The sequence below is a fragment of the Cicer arietinum genome, chromosome 5 (assembly GCF_000331145.2).
Source record: "Cicer arietinum cultivar CDC Frontier isolate Library 1 chromosome 5, Cicar.CDCFrontier_v2.0, whole genome shotgun sequence".
Classification (NCBI taxonomy): domain Eukaryota; kingdom Viridiplantae; phylum Streptophyta; class Magnoliopsida; order Fabales; family Fabaceae; genus Cicer; species Cicer arietinum.
Window position 1 is genome coordinate 71,043,677 of NC_021164.2, and position 17,869 is coordinate 71,061,545.

At 33.0% G+C, this 17,869-nt stretch overlaps 2 protein-coding genes across 4 annotated transcripts; one reads left to right on the top strand and one right to left on the bottom strand.

Moving 5' to 3' along the window:
• The first annotated feature begins 970 nt into the window (after positions 1-970).
• LOC101489433 (chaperone protein ClpC, chloroplastic) lies at positions 971-8,485 on the top strand. 3 transcript variants are annotated; one of them, XM_004501689.4, is made up of 11 exons: positions 971-1,132; positions 2,250-2,830; positions 3,663-3,778; positions 3,886-4,008; positions 4,099-4,284; positions 5,009-5,224; positions 5,751-5,968; positions 6,302-6,377; positions 6,458-6,547; positions 6,840-8,039; positions 8,123-8,485. In XM_004501689.4, the coding sequence occupies exons 2-10, from the start codon at positions 2,263-2,265 to the stop codon at positions 8,016-8,018; spliced, it is 2,772 nt and encodes a 923-aa protein (XP_004501746.1). In that variant the 5' UTR covers positions 971-1,132; positions 2,250-2,262; the 3' UTR covers positions 8,019-8,039; positions 8,123-8,485. The 3 variants fall into 3 exon arrangements, with proteins under 3 accessions (XP_004501746.1, XP_004501747.1, XP_004501745.1); XM_004501690.4 differs by having other exon boundaries at positions 6,840-8,019; XM_004501688.4 differs by having other exon boundaries at positions 6,840-8,485.
• Positions 7,681-13,733, bottom strand: LOC101490179 (dual specificity protein phosphatase PHS1-like). Its single transcript, XM_012716150.3, is given in 11 exon segments — positions 7,681-9,066; positions 9,069-9,283; positions 9,496-9,653; positions 10,116-10,343; positions 10,439-10,585; positions 10,923-12,003; positions 12,484-12,644; positions 12,743-12,919; positions 13,085-13,280; positions 13,377-13,510; positions 13,600-13,733. Coding segments are annotated over 10 exon segments (2,613 nt in total). The 5' UTR covers positions 13,502-13,510; positions 13,600-13,733; the 3' UTR covers positions 7,681-8,941.
• Between the last annotated feature and the right edge of the window lie 4,136 nt (positions 13,734-17,869).

A 17,869-nucleotide genomic window follows, 5' to 3' on the forward strand; every position in this document is an offset into this window, starting at 1 on the left:
AGAAGTCGTTAACAAAATTGAATTAAGTTGTTAGTATATACAGAAATGACACTTATTTGTTTTGGCACATTTATTCCGTTGTATTAAGTTTGATTTATTTTTTTCTATTAAATGTATTTTGATTTATTTAAAATATTTTATTATTATTATTTTGTGAATTATATTAACAGTATTTTATTTTTATTATTTATATTTTTTATTTATTTATTAAATCGAAGTAAAAATAAGAGGGGGTGGTTAACAAACTAAAATTGTATTACTATTTTATCTATAAAATATTATGAAGATGTTATTTGTTTTGACACATCTAGTCAACCGTATTAAATTTGATGTATTTTATTTTTCAATTGAATATATTTTATTTGTTTTTATTAATATAATTTTATTTTTAAATATTTTAATTGTTTTTTATTAATTAAATTAATAATTTTCAAAAATTAAAATTAAAAAAATAAATAAACGAAGTAGCTGGTCATTTTTCGTGATGAAATTCTTATTGAAAAAAATAGTTCTTCACTTGATCGCATCTTTAAGGTAAGATTTATAAAACATTTTAGTAATATTATTTTTTAAAATGGGTCATTTTAATTAAGTTTTTAAAAAAAGAGATATGTCGATAAAAAAAATACAAACGAAGGGGAAGAGAAGTAGTTTTGATGTAAAAAAACAATCATTAATCTGGTGGGGCCATAACTAGTGAAGTGAAATGGCGGCCGGCACGTGTCACGTATATAAACACAAACTCGAATCAATCGACGTACATTTATATCATCAAGATCAAACTTGGAATATATGATTCAGTGGGAGAAGGTACAGGAAGGCACAGTATAGCACCAGATTAGAAACATAAAGATAAAAAAAGAAAGAGATATTTAATTATCTTGTGTATGTGTGTGTTATTTAACTTGTCCACTGAGCCAATTTGTCACCACAATTTTATTTTATTCCTTCCTCCTCTTTGCTTCCCCTTATCATTATTATTAAATAATTAATTATTATATATAAACAGCTTCTTCTCCCTTACCAGCTCAGCTCCTTAAGTATCTCTCTCTTTTATTTTTTGTTTTTTACTATCAAACTTTTTGGTTGAAATCCTTCTATCTTATCCGTTTATTTGGGGGAAGTGCTTACGGTCAGTATTTTTTTTTTCCTTTCAATTTTGCTCAATTTCGTTCGTTGATGATGCGTGTTACTATTACTTTAGTTTTGGGGGGTTTTGATAACTGAAAAAACTGTTTCAATTAGGTTTTTTTTGGAGTTATTTGGCGTTTGCTTAGTGATTTCCTTATCCTATATATTTTTTAATCGTTGTTTGTTCTTCTAGTATTTGCAACTACTATAAATTGTTTTTTTTTTTTTTATTTTATTTTATTTATCTTTATAGTAATATTGGAGCACTAATTTATATTTTTTTTGGGGGAAAACTATAAGGAACTATATCAATATTAGATGAATTTTATTTTTCTTGTCAATTTTTAAACATTAACTTTTTCCTGGCTCCGAGTATGTTGTTTGTTTTTACTTTAGTCCTGCATTCATACCTGAATTTAAATTAATATTGTTTTTTAATAGAAATCGCTGAAACCTTTCAAAGTGGAAATTGCCTGTGATTTTTTTATTGGTTAGATTTTAATGAAAAGAAGAAAATGGAGTTTGACAAGTTAGGAAGCAGAATGGAGTATGGATTACATGCACTCAACTTCCTTGCACCACCAAATCACTCAATATATCTTACCTTATCTTATGTTAAATTAAAAGAATGTTTAACGGGGTCATTTGAAGCAACTCTTTGTTCCTCTCTCAAATTCGTCCAACTTAATTAATTTAGGCACTAAACATATTTTTGAACTTCATTCCTATATAGTAGCTTAGGAGTCATTTCAAAACAAACTCTGATTCTTGGCATTTGTTGGTTTGTTAAACTACGCTGGCAAATTTCTTTACTTGAACCTTCGTTTATATATTGTGCTCCAATAACAATTTTTACTGAAATATATTAGTTTTTGGTGTGAGGACTGAGGAGGGAGTTGGACATGCATTTTATTGAGTATCTATATGAGTGTTTATTTTCCTTTATACTCTAGTGTGTTACTTGAAGTGTCATTCATGGTTTTGGCTACACCATGCTGGTTATGAGGACTTTTTTGTTTTGTTTTTAATCTTAAAAGATTTATCTCACATGCCTATGCATTCTACTGCTTCAAGAGTATTAACTGTTGGCTAATATGTTTTATTAATAATAAATGCAGCTACTCAGGAATCATGGCTAGGGTTTTGGCTCAGCCAATTAATGTTCCTGGCTTAGTGGCTGGGCACAGGCAAAACCAACACAAGGCATCGGGAAAATCAAAAAGATCAGTCAAAATGATGTGTGCTTTCCGAACAAACAGATTAAGAATGCCAGGTTTCTCAGGACTTCGTACTTTCAATCATTTAGATACTATGCTGAGACCTGGACTAGATTTTCACTCAAAGGTATCAATTGCAATTTCTTCTTCACGGCGAGCAAGGGCTACCAGATGCATACCCAAAGCCATGTTTGAGCGTTTCACAGAGAAAGCAATCAAAGTGATAATGCTAGCTCAGGAGGAAGCAAGACGTCTTGGTCACAATTTTGTTGGAACAGAGCAGATTCTCTTGGGTCTTATTGGTGAAGGCACTGGTATCGCCGCCAAGGTTTTAAAGTCTATGGGAATCAACCTTAAAGATGCACGTGTGGAAGTGGAGAAGATAATTGGAAGGGGTAGTGGGTTTGTTGCTGTTGAGATTCCGTTTACTCCCCGTGCAAAGCGTGTTTTGGAACTTTCACTGGAGGAAGCTCGCCAACTTGGTATGCATTTCTTCACCTTCCTCTATTATATTTTAGTACCTAATTAATAAGTTGCAGAAAGCATTTGTATCTTTAATAGAGGTTTTTCGCACTTAGCAGTTTTCCCTGCAATTGATGTCGTGTAATTGTAGCTTGAAATAATGTAGAGGTGATTTGGTTATGTTGGGTTTGATACATTTATCTATTTTACTCGAGAAGATGAGGACTCGTCTCAGTTTTGTTTTCTTATAGAGGAGGAAGAACATAATGCAAGAGTAGAGAATCTAATAAGCTGCCAGATTATTGTATCAAATGTTAAAGAAAAAAGTAAAAGGAATCATGAACCATAAAGATATTTTGCCTATCCCTTGTACTTATATCCATGCGATTGCTCCAAACCCTTAATACATGGTGTGCCACCACTAGATGGTACTCCCTTCAGTCATTTTTATAAGAAACAATTGAGCTATTTTTTGGGTCTAATTATAAGAAACGTAGAGCTAAGTGTATCAATTGCTGAAATTCCTTTTACATCCTTATTTTATTGTGAGATTTATGTTAACTAGAAACTGACATAGTCCCTATGCAAGTGGATACATTTAATGATTATTATGGGTATTTTTGGAAAAAATGAAACTCCTTTAAATGCTTTTCCTTGGCCTTGATGATTTGGTCTTATATTTCTTATAAAAAGGACCGGAAAGTTACTATCTTGCTTTGATTGCGTTCGAAAATTGAGCTGGAGCCTATCTAGGATTTTTTTAGTGGTTGGCTTGTGTTTGGAATAAACTTTATATTCAATTATAAGTCTTAGCTTATTAAAACTCTGACTCTTACACCATGAAAATTTCAGGTCACAATTATATTGGATCAGAGCACTTGCTTCTAGGTCTTCTTCGAGAGGGTGAGGGTGTAGCAGCACGTGTTCTTGAAAACCTAGGCGCTGATCCTACTAATATTCGCACACAGGCTAGTATTATGCCTTCATTTATATTTTTTTACTAAATGATAATATTTACATTAGTTTTTTTTCTTAATTTGCATTATCTGAAAATTTCCACGGAATGGGCATACAGGTTATTCGCATGGTGGGTGAGAGTGCTGACAGTGTAACTGCTACTGTTGGCTCTGGAAGTAGTAACAATAAGATGCCAACTTTGGAGGAGTATGGTACCAATTTGACAAAGTTAGCAGAAGAGGTAATGACAATTCCTAGTTTTCTTCATTACTGGTGGTGGGTGATACTACTTGGTGCATAAAAGCTAAATTGTTTGTTATCTGTCCCTTAGGGAAAGTTGGATCCTGTTGTGGGAAGGCAGCCACAAATTGAACGTGTCACCCAAATTTTAGGCCGGCGCACCAAAAATAATCCTTGTCTTATTGGCGAACCTGGTGTTGGCAAGACCGCAATTGCCGAAGGTCTTGCTCAGCGGATTGCAAATGGTGATGTACCTGAAACTATTGAGGGAAAAAAGGTTAATAGAAAGAAAACATTTAACCTCTACCATTTAAAAATTGCGTTCCATTTAGATGATTTGTTATTCTATATTTGAGTACCATTGTCACTTTGAACGTTTTTGTTGTATTCAAGTTATTATGAAAATATCGTTTTTTATTTTTCTCTGTGGAATTTTACGTGTTGACAAAATTGTTTAGGGCACCTGGATGATTAAGCTAGTATCTAGGAAGTGCTATTGCATTTCAGTCACATGGTTTCCATTATTAATTAATTTCATATTAACATTTAAGTGTAGAGTAGGTATTGTATTTTTTAATTGCTGGATTTCTGGGAGTGTAATATGATTTTGATGAGTTTGGCTTAGCTCAATTGTATTTGGCATACAACAGTCTGTTTTTGACATCAATGCTGTTTCAAGGGGTCATATATGTTGATTGAGTAATTAACCACTGATATCTTTTCCATTATATTTGTTCCCGACACACCCCTTTGTGAAGAGTCCTTTAGGCTTGAATTGTCATTAATGCGTTGTTTCACTTTTACCATAAGCTGAAATTCAATTTTTATTTAGAAAAATGACTGTCAAGGTTCGAAGTCCTCACAAGTTGGCGAAGGAGGCTTTGATGCCATGCTATTATCAACTTTTCCAAAATCTTAAACTGTTATTTGAAAGCATGTGATAATGAATGATTTTATTCAGCCAACGTATTCTTATAATATGCTTTGTTCACATGAACTAGGTTATAACCCTTGACATGGGTCTGCTTGTAGCTGGAACCAAATACCGTGGTGAGTTTGAGGAAAGGTTGAAGAAACTGATGGAAGAAATCAAACAAAGTGATGAAATAATACTTTTTATCGATGAAGTGCACACTCTAATTGGAGCAGGAGCAGCTGAAGGTGCAATTGATGCTGCTAACATCCTAAAACCAGCTCTAGCAAGAGGTGAACTACAGGTAGGATTTTTCTCAAAATGGATTTATTGCTTGTTGACTCTGTCCTTGAAGGTTGAAGTCATTGTGTTATATCCAGGAGGATGAATGAATTGGTTATTAGTTGTTGGATGTATTAGGCATTTAGCACCACTCTTGAACTTTTTCATAGGAGAAAGTAACCTTCTCTGTTCATAAAGTTTCTATAGAAACTGCACATTATACGAAAATAATATATGATCCGTCTTCCGGTTGTTCAGTGTGGTCACAAATTGTGGCTGGGGCCAGAATTAAATAATATATGCTGAAGTATTCAATTAGTATTGGAATTTTAAATCTAAAAATTCAAGTGTTGGCATTTTCTATTGTTTCAGTCTTGGTCAATAAGGGATTACAGAATGGTCAATGTAGACACATTTGGAAGTGCATTATGTCCACATTATTCTCACTGTCACGAGCATCTTGTAAATTCATCGATTTGATGGAATCCACTCTCTGTTGTTTATAGTAAAATTGTACTAAACAGTATTGACTTGAAATATTTCTGCAGTGTATTGGAGCCACAACATTGGACGAATACAGGAAGCACATTGAAAAAGATCCAGCTTTGGAGAGACGATTCCAGCCAGTTAAAGTACCAGAACCAACTGTGGATGAAACCATACAAATACTGAAAGGACTTAGAGAACGTTATGAGATTCACCACAAGCTCCGCTATACCGATGAGGCTCTTGTAGCTGCTGCGCAACTTTCTTACCAGTATATCAGGTTTGTCATGATTCGTCTATTTGCTCCTCCTCTATTCATTTTGCCATGTCATTTATGCTGGTATAGATATTATTTTAATGAAAAATAGTCAATTTCTCTTCACACATGCATCTATGTAAAATATGTTTCATGTTAATGTATTTAGGCTGAATCATGTCTTTAAATTTTAAGAATTTTCCATATGCATGTCATGTTGTGCCAATGTCATATAAATATATGGGCTTCATAAGTTGGACTTCTAATAGCTGTTTGATTAATATCTATGTTAATCAAAATGCTCATCTGATCTTTTCAAAGTGATTCCCGGCGTATAATAATGTTTGTCCCTTGCAGTGATCGATTTCTGCCAGACAAAGCTATAGATTTGATTGATGAAGCTGGCTCACGAGTCCGTCTTCAACATGCTCAGGTATTTTGTTTGTCTACCCTTTAACTAGAAGTTCTAGCTTCAATTATTATTTAGCTAGTTGGGTTATTATGTGCTTCCAGTTGCCAGAAGAGGCAAAAGAACTTGACAAGGAAGTCAGGCAGATTGTCAAGGAGAAAGAGGAAGCTGTTCGCAACCAAGACTTTGAAAAGGTAACTTTTTTCACCGAAGATTTAACTTGTAAAGTTTTAACATCAAACATTTCAGGAAGATTGTCAACTACCTTTATCTAATGCGTTGTTTGTCTATGAAAAATAATACTCGTGCTTGAGTAAATATAAGAAGAATGCCTGAAATTTTACTGTTGGCCTAGAATAATCTCTGCTTCTAGTTCGTTGAGTTCAAAGAACGGTTTAGTGTTACCCCAGTGGTATGTTCCTGATTCGAATGTACAATTTTTTGGTCAATAATTTGTGACTTGATGACACATGAATTTCTGAATAGGCTGGAGAACTGCGTGATAAAGAAATGGATCTAAAGGCACAGATCTCATCAGTTGTAGAGAAAGGCAAGGAGATGAACAAAGCAGAGAGTGAGGCTGGAGATGAAGGTCCTCTTGTAACTGAAGTTGACATACAACATATTGTGTCCTCCTGGACGGGCATACCGGTTGACAAAGTCTCAGCAGATGAATCTGATCGCCTCCTCAAGATGGAAGATACTTTACACAAGAGAATCATTGGCCAGGATGAAGCTGTGAAAGCCATTAGTCGGGCTATCCGTAGAGCCCGGGTTGGATTGAAGAACCCTAATCGTCCAATTGCCAGCTTCATATTTTCTGGTCCAACTGGTGTGGGGAAGTCTGAGTTGGCCAAAGCATTGGCTGCATACTACTTCGGCTCTGAAGAGGCCATGATTCGTCTTGACATGAGTGAATTTATGGAAAGGCACACTGTCTCCAAACTTATTGGTTCACCTCCTGGATATGTTGGTTACACCGAAGGTGGTCAATTGACTGAAGCAGTTCGGCGTCGTCCTTACACTGTTGTACTGTTTGATGAGATTGAGAAAGCCCATCCTGATGTTTTCAACATGATGCTACAGATCCTTGAAGACGGAAGACTAACAGACAGTAAGGGAAGAACTGTGGATTTCAAAAACACACTTCTTATAATGACATCAAATGTTGGAAGCAGTGTGATTGAGAAAGGTGGCCGCAAAATTGGATTCGATCTGGATTATGATGAGAAAGACAGCAGTTATAATAGAATCAAGAGCTTGGTGACTGAGGAGCTAAAACAATACTTTAGGCCAGAGTTTCTAAATAGGTTGGATGAAATGATTGTTTTCAGGCAACTCACAAAATTGGAGGTGAAGGATATAGCAGACATAATGCTCAAGGAGGTGTTTAAGAGACTGGAGACCAAAGATATTGAACTTCAAGTAACAGAAAGATTTAGGGACAGGGTGGTTGAGGAAGGTTATAATCCTAGTTACGGAGCTAGGCCTCTAAGAAGAGCTATAATGCGGCTTTTGGAGGATAGCATGGCTGAAAAGATGCTTGCTAGAGAGATCAAAGAGGGTGACTCTGTTATAGTAGATGTTGATTCTGACGGGAATGTGATTGTTCTCAATGGTAGCAGCGGAAACCCGGAGTCATTACCAGAGGCTCTTCCTGTATAAAGTAGTTACCTTTTCTATGAAGTATGTACTTGAATTATTTAAAGCATAGTCATAGTATGTTTTACTTGTCAATAAACCTAAATCTCTTAATTTATTACTGATAGGCGCAGTTATGTTTTCCCTTAGAAGCCTAGCAAAATCAATTTGAGGGGTTAACATTGCAGGAACAGGGGGTATAGGGGAAAACTAAAAAGGGTGTGGGAATGATGAAAAAGAGCCGTGTATGGCATGCCTTGGCCATGTGCATCCACCAGCTATTTCATTGGAAGCCAGAGTCTTTTCATGTTTTCACTGAACTGTTATAATGTAACATCCCAGCTTTGCTGTATAGTACTGTACTACTATTGCATATTTATTGCTCGACATGTAATCACATACTTGTACAACAACGACAAATTCTGGACAGTTAGATATGTATGAAATATGTGTACTCCAATGTACAGAGAGGTTTACATGTTTTTCAGGTATGGGTTGTATTCCTAGTTTATAGAATGATACAGTTGCTGTTTGCTTCCCATGTAAACAACCCAGCAACAGCGTTCCAGATTCCGTAATGAAACTTCTATTTATTCTTAAATCAAGCTTCATTGCCCCAAACTTATATATTGTAAGGATACTCAAACAGCCCATTGTCTGGTTAATTGTGACAGTATCACATACTAGCTCTCAAAGGAATATGCTTAATTGCTTTGCATGGCTAATATAAACTCCTCTTCTACTTTACACATTTTAGAAGAAGATTGGATCTGGATTTCTTGCAGTTGTAATATACACGGTTATCTGCAGTAATCAATATTGACCATTGATTTTAGATCAGATGATTTATATTACATGTGAACTAAAGCAATCTCAGCCATTAAGATGCTACAAAAATTTTGAACAATAAATCTGAAATGACCTAAGAGAAATATACTACTAATCTCTCATTGAATGAAATTGCCTATGGGGCTAACACTCCCACCACGGCTACTATTCAAATTGGTTAATGCCTTTTGGATTTCCATCGTCATGGCACTATCTACACTCCCTGATGATAGCCTTTGTGATCTTGTAGATGTAGCTTAAGGAAACTGCTGCTCAATCCGGCATTCTTGCCACATATTGGGCAAACTTTCATAGTTGGTTTCCTCCGCTGCCACTCCATTGAAACCTTCCCATACAGTTTTTGATCAAGTTCTTGTAAGATCTTAGCAAAACCATCATTCGGCTGCGCTCGACGGTGAACTTTTTTCATAGCATTCCATGCTTCTATTAATGTGAACTTCCTGCATCACAAACAATTTCAGTTCCGATAAAACTTATAAGAATACTTAGATTGTTTTGAAGCACCTAACCAACCATGTAAATAATTAATAGTATAATTTGTCATTAAGATTAAACTATTTAATATGATTGCAACATAACTTGGTTATGGAGGGCTGGCTCCACAAAACACTAGTTTCAACTTTAGGCGATATTAATTAATAGGTTTACTTACTTTCTGAGCATCAAGTAAGCAAGGACTACAGTGACACTTCTACTTTTCCCTTCGAAGCAATGAACTAAAACACTCTGGCCTGTTCGCTCAACATCTTCTATAAAATCACAAGCTTCGTCAAATATGCTGCTGATGTCAGCGTCCTCATTGTCGCACACCTGTTCATACAGGAGAGTGAAAACAAATACGAAGATTTCTTCCTAGCTCAAGAGTACATTTGATATCTTAAGTCAACAGATATTTTTTGTTGATGTGTACAACAACAAGCATAAGAGCCTGTTTGTTTAAGCTTTTGACAAAAGTGATTTAGTTTTTAGAGTAGTGACTTTTCGTCAGACTTTATTGAAAACCAAAATTTCAGTGAGAGCCATTTATATCAAGGCTAATATGCATATTACAGTGGAGATGTTATCACAAGCATTAGGAATCAACTGTTTCTCACAAAAATATTTGCTACAATTGCCAATAAAAACTAGATTAGTCCTATTTGAAAATGCATGAATAAATAATATAAACAAGGCTTAAACAAGAAGGAAGGCAGCTGATTCTTATGCAAAAACCTCGATAAATAAATCAGTAGAACTATCGGGGATAAAGAATAGACAAATGAGATGACTTACAGAGAAATTTTTGTAAATGAATAGATCGGGAAATTGAGAATCTGATTGTCCAATTTCATTAGTACATAAACACAAAATATGAGTGATTCCCAAGTGTTGCATTGTGTATACAGATCTTGCAGATAGTGCTCCACCGATGTACAGACTATTTGTAATGGCGGATGGTCTCTCTGTATTTGCAGCCTCAGCTATCAATGCAGTCCTCTCAAGGATATGCTCAAGTCTGACCTGAAAGTTAATGGAGTAAATACTTTCTATGAATATGTATTCCCTATGAATGAGTTGACTTTAATAATTCTACATAACATTTTAAACTCAAATACCTTCAATTCATATGCATCAACAAGTGTGTTGCTGTCACTACCCTCAAAAAATCCTGAATTGAAATTGTTCTCCTGGCATAACTTGATAGCATCATTTTTAAGCATTTCATTCCAATGCTCCAATTCTTTATAAGATTCTGCATCAACCTGGAAAGTATGATAAAGTATAAGACAAAAGAGAGAAAAAAAATGGAATGCAAGGTAGAAACAATGTTGTTTTGCATGATAAAGACACCACATCAATTAAATAATAAAAAAATCAGAAAAAATTTCCAAGATTTCATGCTCTCACTCAGAAAAGCAACAACCAACAAGAGCGCATCCAAGCCATTGTCAAAAATAGTTAATTTTGTTGACATAAATGTGCAGTAAGTCTTTTTATTTTGCACAACAAGCATATGAATCAACAACAAAAAGGCAAATGATGCAGTTAAACAATAACTTGGATAAACGCATCAGCAGACAATGTTACTTAGAGACCAACCTTGGCAAATTTATGAAAATCGCGAAGCTTAGCAGTAAAGCGACAATCATGAAGTGGCTCCACGCATCCTTTAGAGGATTTACCATGCCAACCTTCTCTTGACATAGGAGAAGCAGAGTCACAAAAATCTCTATTGCTTGAAGATGGTGATGCCCTTAGAGCAGATCTCTGTGAATCTGAATCGCCAAAATCTCGATGGCTATCAATGAAAAACCTCTCCTTACTTGTTGGAGAGGGACAACTACCAGTATTATGTGAAGGTGAGTTAGAAATTACTGAATCTTCTTTTTCGGACTCCCCCAATGATATTTTGCTTATAGTATTATTAAACGATCGTAACAAGTTATCAAGTTTTTGATGAAGTGTAAGCAGGAATTTATGAAATCTTTGCAGATCCCTGAGAGCAGCACGAAAACCACTGCGGAACTCATGAACTATTAATGTTTCATCGCTTCCTCGTACATCAACTGTTATATTTAAGTCTTCTAAGGGAGGACTTCCTAATTTTCCTCCGGTTATATCATATAACAAGTTAGAGGAAAAATCAGAGCTATTTAGTAGTAACTCAACCAACTTAGGATAATTAGCCTGATCATCTGCACGTTTTCCAGCAGGGGGTCGACGAGGAACAACAGAGTCAATAGCCACAATGTTGGAGCCAATAAACATTGATTCTCCAGATGTTTGACTTTTAAGGTTCGCGTCATCGGATGATTCTCTTATCTGTGAAAGATGAGAGCCTTGTGATACCATACCATGAGTATGAGAGCTCAATATGCTATCTACTGAAGTTGACCTTCTTTCTTTTTGAAGAATCCTAGTCATCCCAGGTCCATGTCGGTTCGTTATAAGATCAAAGGCTTCTCCTATTGTATCTAAATTTGAAGAGATTGCCTTTTCAGCCAATAACAAATTGGCAGGGTTCCCACGCCATCTAAGTTGATGGCACGAAAGCCTATCTTCATTTCTTATTACAAGATCTAGCATCACTACCCTGCCAAGGTCTGCTGATATTCTTTCGGCAGAATCCTGTGATTCAAATGCACTAGAGCTTTCAAGCAAAGGTGAACCATGCACATAACTACAAAAGATTATGAATCATTAGAAAAAATATCAAAAGTTATGTTGCAAGTGAATAATTCACAGAAAAATGTCATATTAATTGCTTTCATCGTTTTTCTGAGAAATAGCAATATTAAATATGATAGTTTTCAAACCAACCCAACTTCCAATATCACACTTCACACATGGAGAAGAGCATAAAAAATTTAGTTATTTTTTGGTTATTGCCAAAAACTGTGACTGATATACTGAATTTTTTTATGAAAATTGTATCTCTTGAATCATTGCAGGAACAAATATATAGGATGATATTTTTGCACACCACATTCGAAACTATCAGGTCATGCCCTTAGCATGAAAAGTGGAGCATGACAATTTTCAGAAATAAAAGAAAATCCTCAAGAGGTGACTAAAGTAACAAGGCAAGCAAAGATATCTCACGCTGTCATTGGAGCCATGTTGAAAACCTTATCATATGAAAACTAGATTTCAATTGTACCTCATAAACAAGAGACATCGACTAAGCTCGAGTGCTTCCAAAAGTTCAGAACATGTCGTTTCACCAATTATATCATTCTCACTACTTGCTACATCCTTTGCTTTTTCTGCAGCATTCTTTATTTGGAGCCATTCTAAATTGGTATTGTGAATGACTCTAGCCTGTATCTTACATATGTAAGTAAAAAACAAATTTGATAAACTACAGATTAACTTGCAGATGTCATGGTTGAGTTAAATAAAAAGGAACACAACATAACCTGTGGAGTTTGGACTCCAAACTCCTTGGCGACTTCATATCCGAGGCGTTCAGACTGTGTTGCCATTCTTGATGAAGATATCTTTAAGACAGCGGCGGCTTCTTTTGAAGAAGCATCATTAGTCCCAAGGACATTGAAAAAGGCAAAGAAGACAACCCCTCCAGAATTTACTGTCACCTGGACACAAATGAGAATAAATGAAAAAAAGAAAATATATATAGCATTTTTACCAACTTTAAAAATGTAATCTTCATATTTTGTTTTAAGACAATTGTTCACTAATGTCTTTCACCTCGTTAGTAATTCAAAAATATAAAATATAAAAAATGGAGAGACAGTAACTTCAAAAGCTCTGTTCATTTCATCTTCAGAAGGTTCACTGGTGTGTTCGGTATGGTGAAGTGAAGAGAGCATATCCCAAGAAAAGGAGGTTGATTCAATGTCCAACATTTCAGCTTTACCAAGTCTATCCCACAAACTAATATGTGTTTGCTCAAGAAACTCATCAATTGGTGTATCATCTGCAAAATCTCCATCACTGGACACAATTTAAATGAATTAGCAATCATGAGCATGTACGCAACGGTGCATATGAATTAAATCATAATAAAAGTTGGAAATCGTAAGAAGAAACCAAGAAGGCATGGTGGAAGAAGAGCGAGGGAATCCAGAGGAGCGATAATTGGAAGTGCGTTTACGAACAGATTGAAGCCATTGAGTGAACATAAAAGCAGGTCCTGCGGTGATATCTCCCAACATATACAAAACCTGCATTCATTGCATTTTATTTTTATTTTTTATTAAAAAAGTCTGAAACATTTTCAATTGCAGAATGAATTGAAATAGAAAAAGAATACCCGAGAAGTAACAGTGAGCAGCGATAATCCTTGATACTCGTTGTTTTGGTTTTGATCTTGTAAATAGTTAGTGAATGCTGCTGAAATAGAAGGGTTGTTGCTTTTCTTGCTCTTTTGCCATTTAGTAACCGACATTTCCGTTTTTTTTTTAAATAATAATAATAATTAATCTATACATTCTAATAAAGTAAACTTGACAATTTGGCATGAGACGTGTAGTTAGACAGACTGTTAAGAAAATATTAAGTTTCTATTAATAGAAATAATAACTCATTGTGCAGATTTTTTTTTTTTACAATAAAAGTAAAGTTGCATTTCATCGGGACTTTACACATCATACGTACGTTGAGAAGTTAATGGTCAATTAAAAAAATAAGAATAATAAATTAAAAATAAAATACAATACACCTTGAGAATTTAGTGGCCAATTAAAAATTAAAAATAAATTATTTTTTAAACATGACTTTATCAACCACCGATTCAACTTAATTTAATTAAAAAAATTATTTTATATTTTTTTTTAATAATTCTTTTGATGTCTTCAGATTTCCTTGTTAATTTCGTCCTCAGGTAACGGCCTCTTCTCAATAATCTCTTCTCCTCAATAATCTCTCATTTTATCGTTCTCCAATGTCTGAACAAAAAAATCAGATGCTTCAATTTCTCCAAAAAAAGGAGCTTCTCAATAATCTCTTATTTTTTCTCCTCAATAATCTCTCATTTTATCGTTCTCCAATGTCTGAACAAAAAATCAGATGCTTCAATTTCTCCAAAAAAATGAGTTATGGAATTTGGTTGTTAGAGCTGTGCTATATTTCTGTCATGATCTATAAATTGTATGTTATGGAAATGGTATTGATGGATGACAAGTTTTAAATTATACACAAACTTATTTGTTATGTTATTAATTTAACAAAATTGTGTTTCATGTTGTTAGGGTGATAATATTCAAGCAACAATGCGAAAAACTCTTATTTTTCGATTTGAGACTACTATTCGTGAAAGAGTTGTGTACAACTTTCATTCTCTTGGTATTGCGTCTAACTCTGGAGCATACAGAACAACCAACCAGACACCAATTCAAATTGAATTTGCAAAATAGTACAATGGTCTAAAAATTAGAAATCAGTTTGCTCACAGCCTCTCCATACTCATTGATTTCATTCCCAGAAATTTAAAACATTGTTTTTAAGGTAATTGTTTTTTAAACACTACTCTAACAACCACCGCTTTAAATTAATTTAATTAAAAAAATTATTTTATTTTACGAATTTTTTTAGTGTCATCAGACTTTCCTTCGATAATCTCTTATTTTTTGGGTCTCCCTTATACATATCATTCTTTTTTTGTGTGTGTTTATCTTTCTCTAATATCTTGAAAAAAATTCAGATTTTGTTGCTTCAATTTCTCCAAGAAATGAGTCATCGATTTTGGTTTAAACATAAATTTTATGCAATGGAAATGGTTTGATGGATGACAAGGTTTAATTCTTTCATTTATAAATTCAAATTTTAAATTATATTAGTTGTGTATTAAATGTGTTTCATATTTATATTTATAGGTGATAAAATTGAAGCAACCTTGGTTTTCTTTCTCCATTTGATATTAATATTCTCGAAGGAACTATGTACAATTTTACTGGGTTGTCTATGACAAACTTTCTGGGATATATGGAACAATCGGACACTATTTCACATTGAATTTGCTGCAAAATGGTACATAGACATCAATTCAAAATGTTGACATCAATTAATTTGGTAAATATGTTGACATGAATTATGGTAAATTTATTTCAATATGACATTATTATTTTATTTTATTTATAAAAAAATATTACTATTTTGTTATATATATATTTTTTTATTGTTTATGTTTCTAAATTTTGTCTCAAAATATTGTAGATCTATGTCAAATAATAATAATTTATTTAAGTAAATATAAAATTTATTTAGGCTTATTTCCAAAAGATTAAAAGAAAAATAAATTTATTTAGGAATTAAAAAAAAAATACAATTCATTACATTTACGACAGTTTTTATTGAAAGTAGTGGTTTTTCGAACGTCAAACGCTACTTTAACAAATCTATTACATCATGATCTTCAAACGCTACTTTAACCAATCTATTACGTCACGATTTGATGAGTGAGTTCACAGTCATGTGAAAGTGTATAATAATTTTTCAAAAACTACTATTTTAAATAGTTACATTTTAATTTTACTAATATACTATACATTTTACATTCAAAATTTATTTTTAAATATAATGCAAATTCAAAAAAATTCAAAGGATTCATTCAAAGATAAAAGAATTCAAAGGATTCATTCAAATATAAAAGATAATCATAGTTTTTACGTGTATTGTAACTTTTTTGTAATGGGAAGATTATTTCTCTGTAGTATTTTATCAGTAGCACCGAAATGAAAGATATTTTGCCATTAGAAACACCAAAATTTATATGAATTCTTAAATGTCATGTATTTCATATAAATAACATACTATGTTGAATAATAAAAATAAAAATTCATTATTAAGTTACTTACTTATCTTTATATTTACTAATTTACTTAATTTATATATGTCATGTCCATTACTTTAAAAATTATTATTTCATCTAATCTAATTATTTAATTTTTTTAATAATTATTGTTTTTATTTGTTTAAAATTAAAAGTATTATTTTATAATAAGTTTTTTTGGAAAGAAAAAAAGATTCTTTGGAGAATAAAAAAATAAGGCATCATCAAGATTAAAGAGTGGTGTTGGAGTCATGCTTTTGATAAGTAACATTGATCTTGTAAGAAAGTAGTTTTTAAGTTAGGTTATGATTAAATTTTTTTTTATTTTTTTCATTGTAAATTATTTTTGTAAGTCAAGTTGTGTATTTAATGTCAATAAAATTTATGAAAATTGATATATATATATATATATATATATATATATATATTAAATTAACAATTTAATTATTAAGATCGTCGTTTGTTTCCGTGCGACACACGGGTTAGACACTACTTTATAATAAAATAAAACAAACCCAATCCCACTCTCTTTCATCTCACTCCCTCGTTTCCTGTTCTCTCTCACAGTATTCTCTCCACCTTACTCTTAGGGATGGAAATAAGCTAGGCTGTTCGACAGGGAGAATAGGCTAGGCTAGGCCGTCCGACAGGGGCCTATAATCTAGCCTACTTATGGCCTGGTCCGGTCTATTTAATAAAAAGGTTAGGCTTGGGCAATTTGTAAAGCCTATTTATTTAAATAGGTCAGGTTCAGACTTATAAAGAAGTCTATTAGGCATGACAGACCGACCTATATATATTTAATTATTTATTAATATTATTTTTTATTATTATATTAATAATATTATTTCCTATTTTAAATTCTATCAATTAGACAATTACTCAGTAGTCATTCCATATTCGGTAGCTATTCCATATTTGGTAGTCGTTCCATATTCAATATTCGGTAGCCATTCAATTAGTCAACAACTCAGTAGTTCTTCCATATTTGTTTGAGAGGTAATAATTGGTACATTTGTTTCAAAAAAAAAAAATATATTCTTTGAAACCAAGAATTATGTTTTAGAGTTTAAAGGATGTTTGTTTCAGATTTTTTAAAAATTATTTTGTTAGAAAAATTATATTTTGTTTAATATATATAGATATGTACATTGATATTGATATTGATATTGATATTGATATGTAGAGAGCATTTAAATATTTTAATATGAATAAGGCTTTTAATTAGACTTTCAGGTCAGACCAGACTTTTAAAAAGGTCAGGCCAGACCGTAAAAAAGCCTATGATAGGCCGTAGGCCAGACTTAGGCCTAAAAAATTAATCGTAGACCAAGCTCAGACCTTGCAAAGTCTGGTCTAGTCTATTCCCATCCCTACCCACTCCCCCCCCATTTTTTCATTTTTCATTTTTTTCTTTTTCTTTTCTTCTTCTTCTTCTTCTTGATTGGATATCCAGTTTATAATCCAACTCATTTATCAATTGATTGGATATCCAATTTATGGATATGTATTTTCTGCGACATATTTTATTTTTGAATTTGAATCCTAAATCTTTCTTAGAATCCTAATTCATTTTTTTAAATTGTAATTTACATATAATTTAAATTAAATTAACAAGATACTCTCTTTCTCTCATTTAATACAATAATTTTTTCTTTGATTTAACCGTAATGCAAACTTTTTCGTAGTTTTGTCGTCATAGTTTTATAATCCATCAAATTCTTAAAATTAAGAAGTTATATCAAGTTTTTAG

Bases quoted from the DNA above. Each gene is read 5' to 3' on its own strand.
- LOC101489433 (XM_004501688.4), top strand. From the start codon at position 2,263: ATGGCTAGGGTTTTGGCTCAGCCAATTAATGTTCCTGGCTTAGTGGCT. The intron at 2,831-3,662 runs GTATGCATTTCT...TGAAAATTTCAG, and splicing joins GGAGGAAGCTCGCCAACTTG to GTCACAATTATATTGGATCA. The intron at 3,779-3,885 runs GCTAGTATTATG...ATGGGCATACAG, and splicing joins CTACTAATATTCGCACACAG to GTTATTCGCATGGTGGGTGA.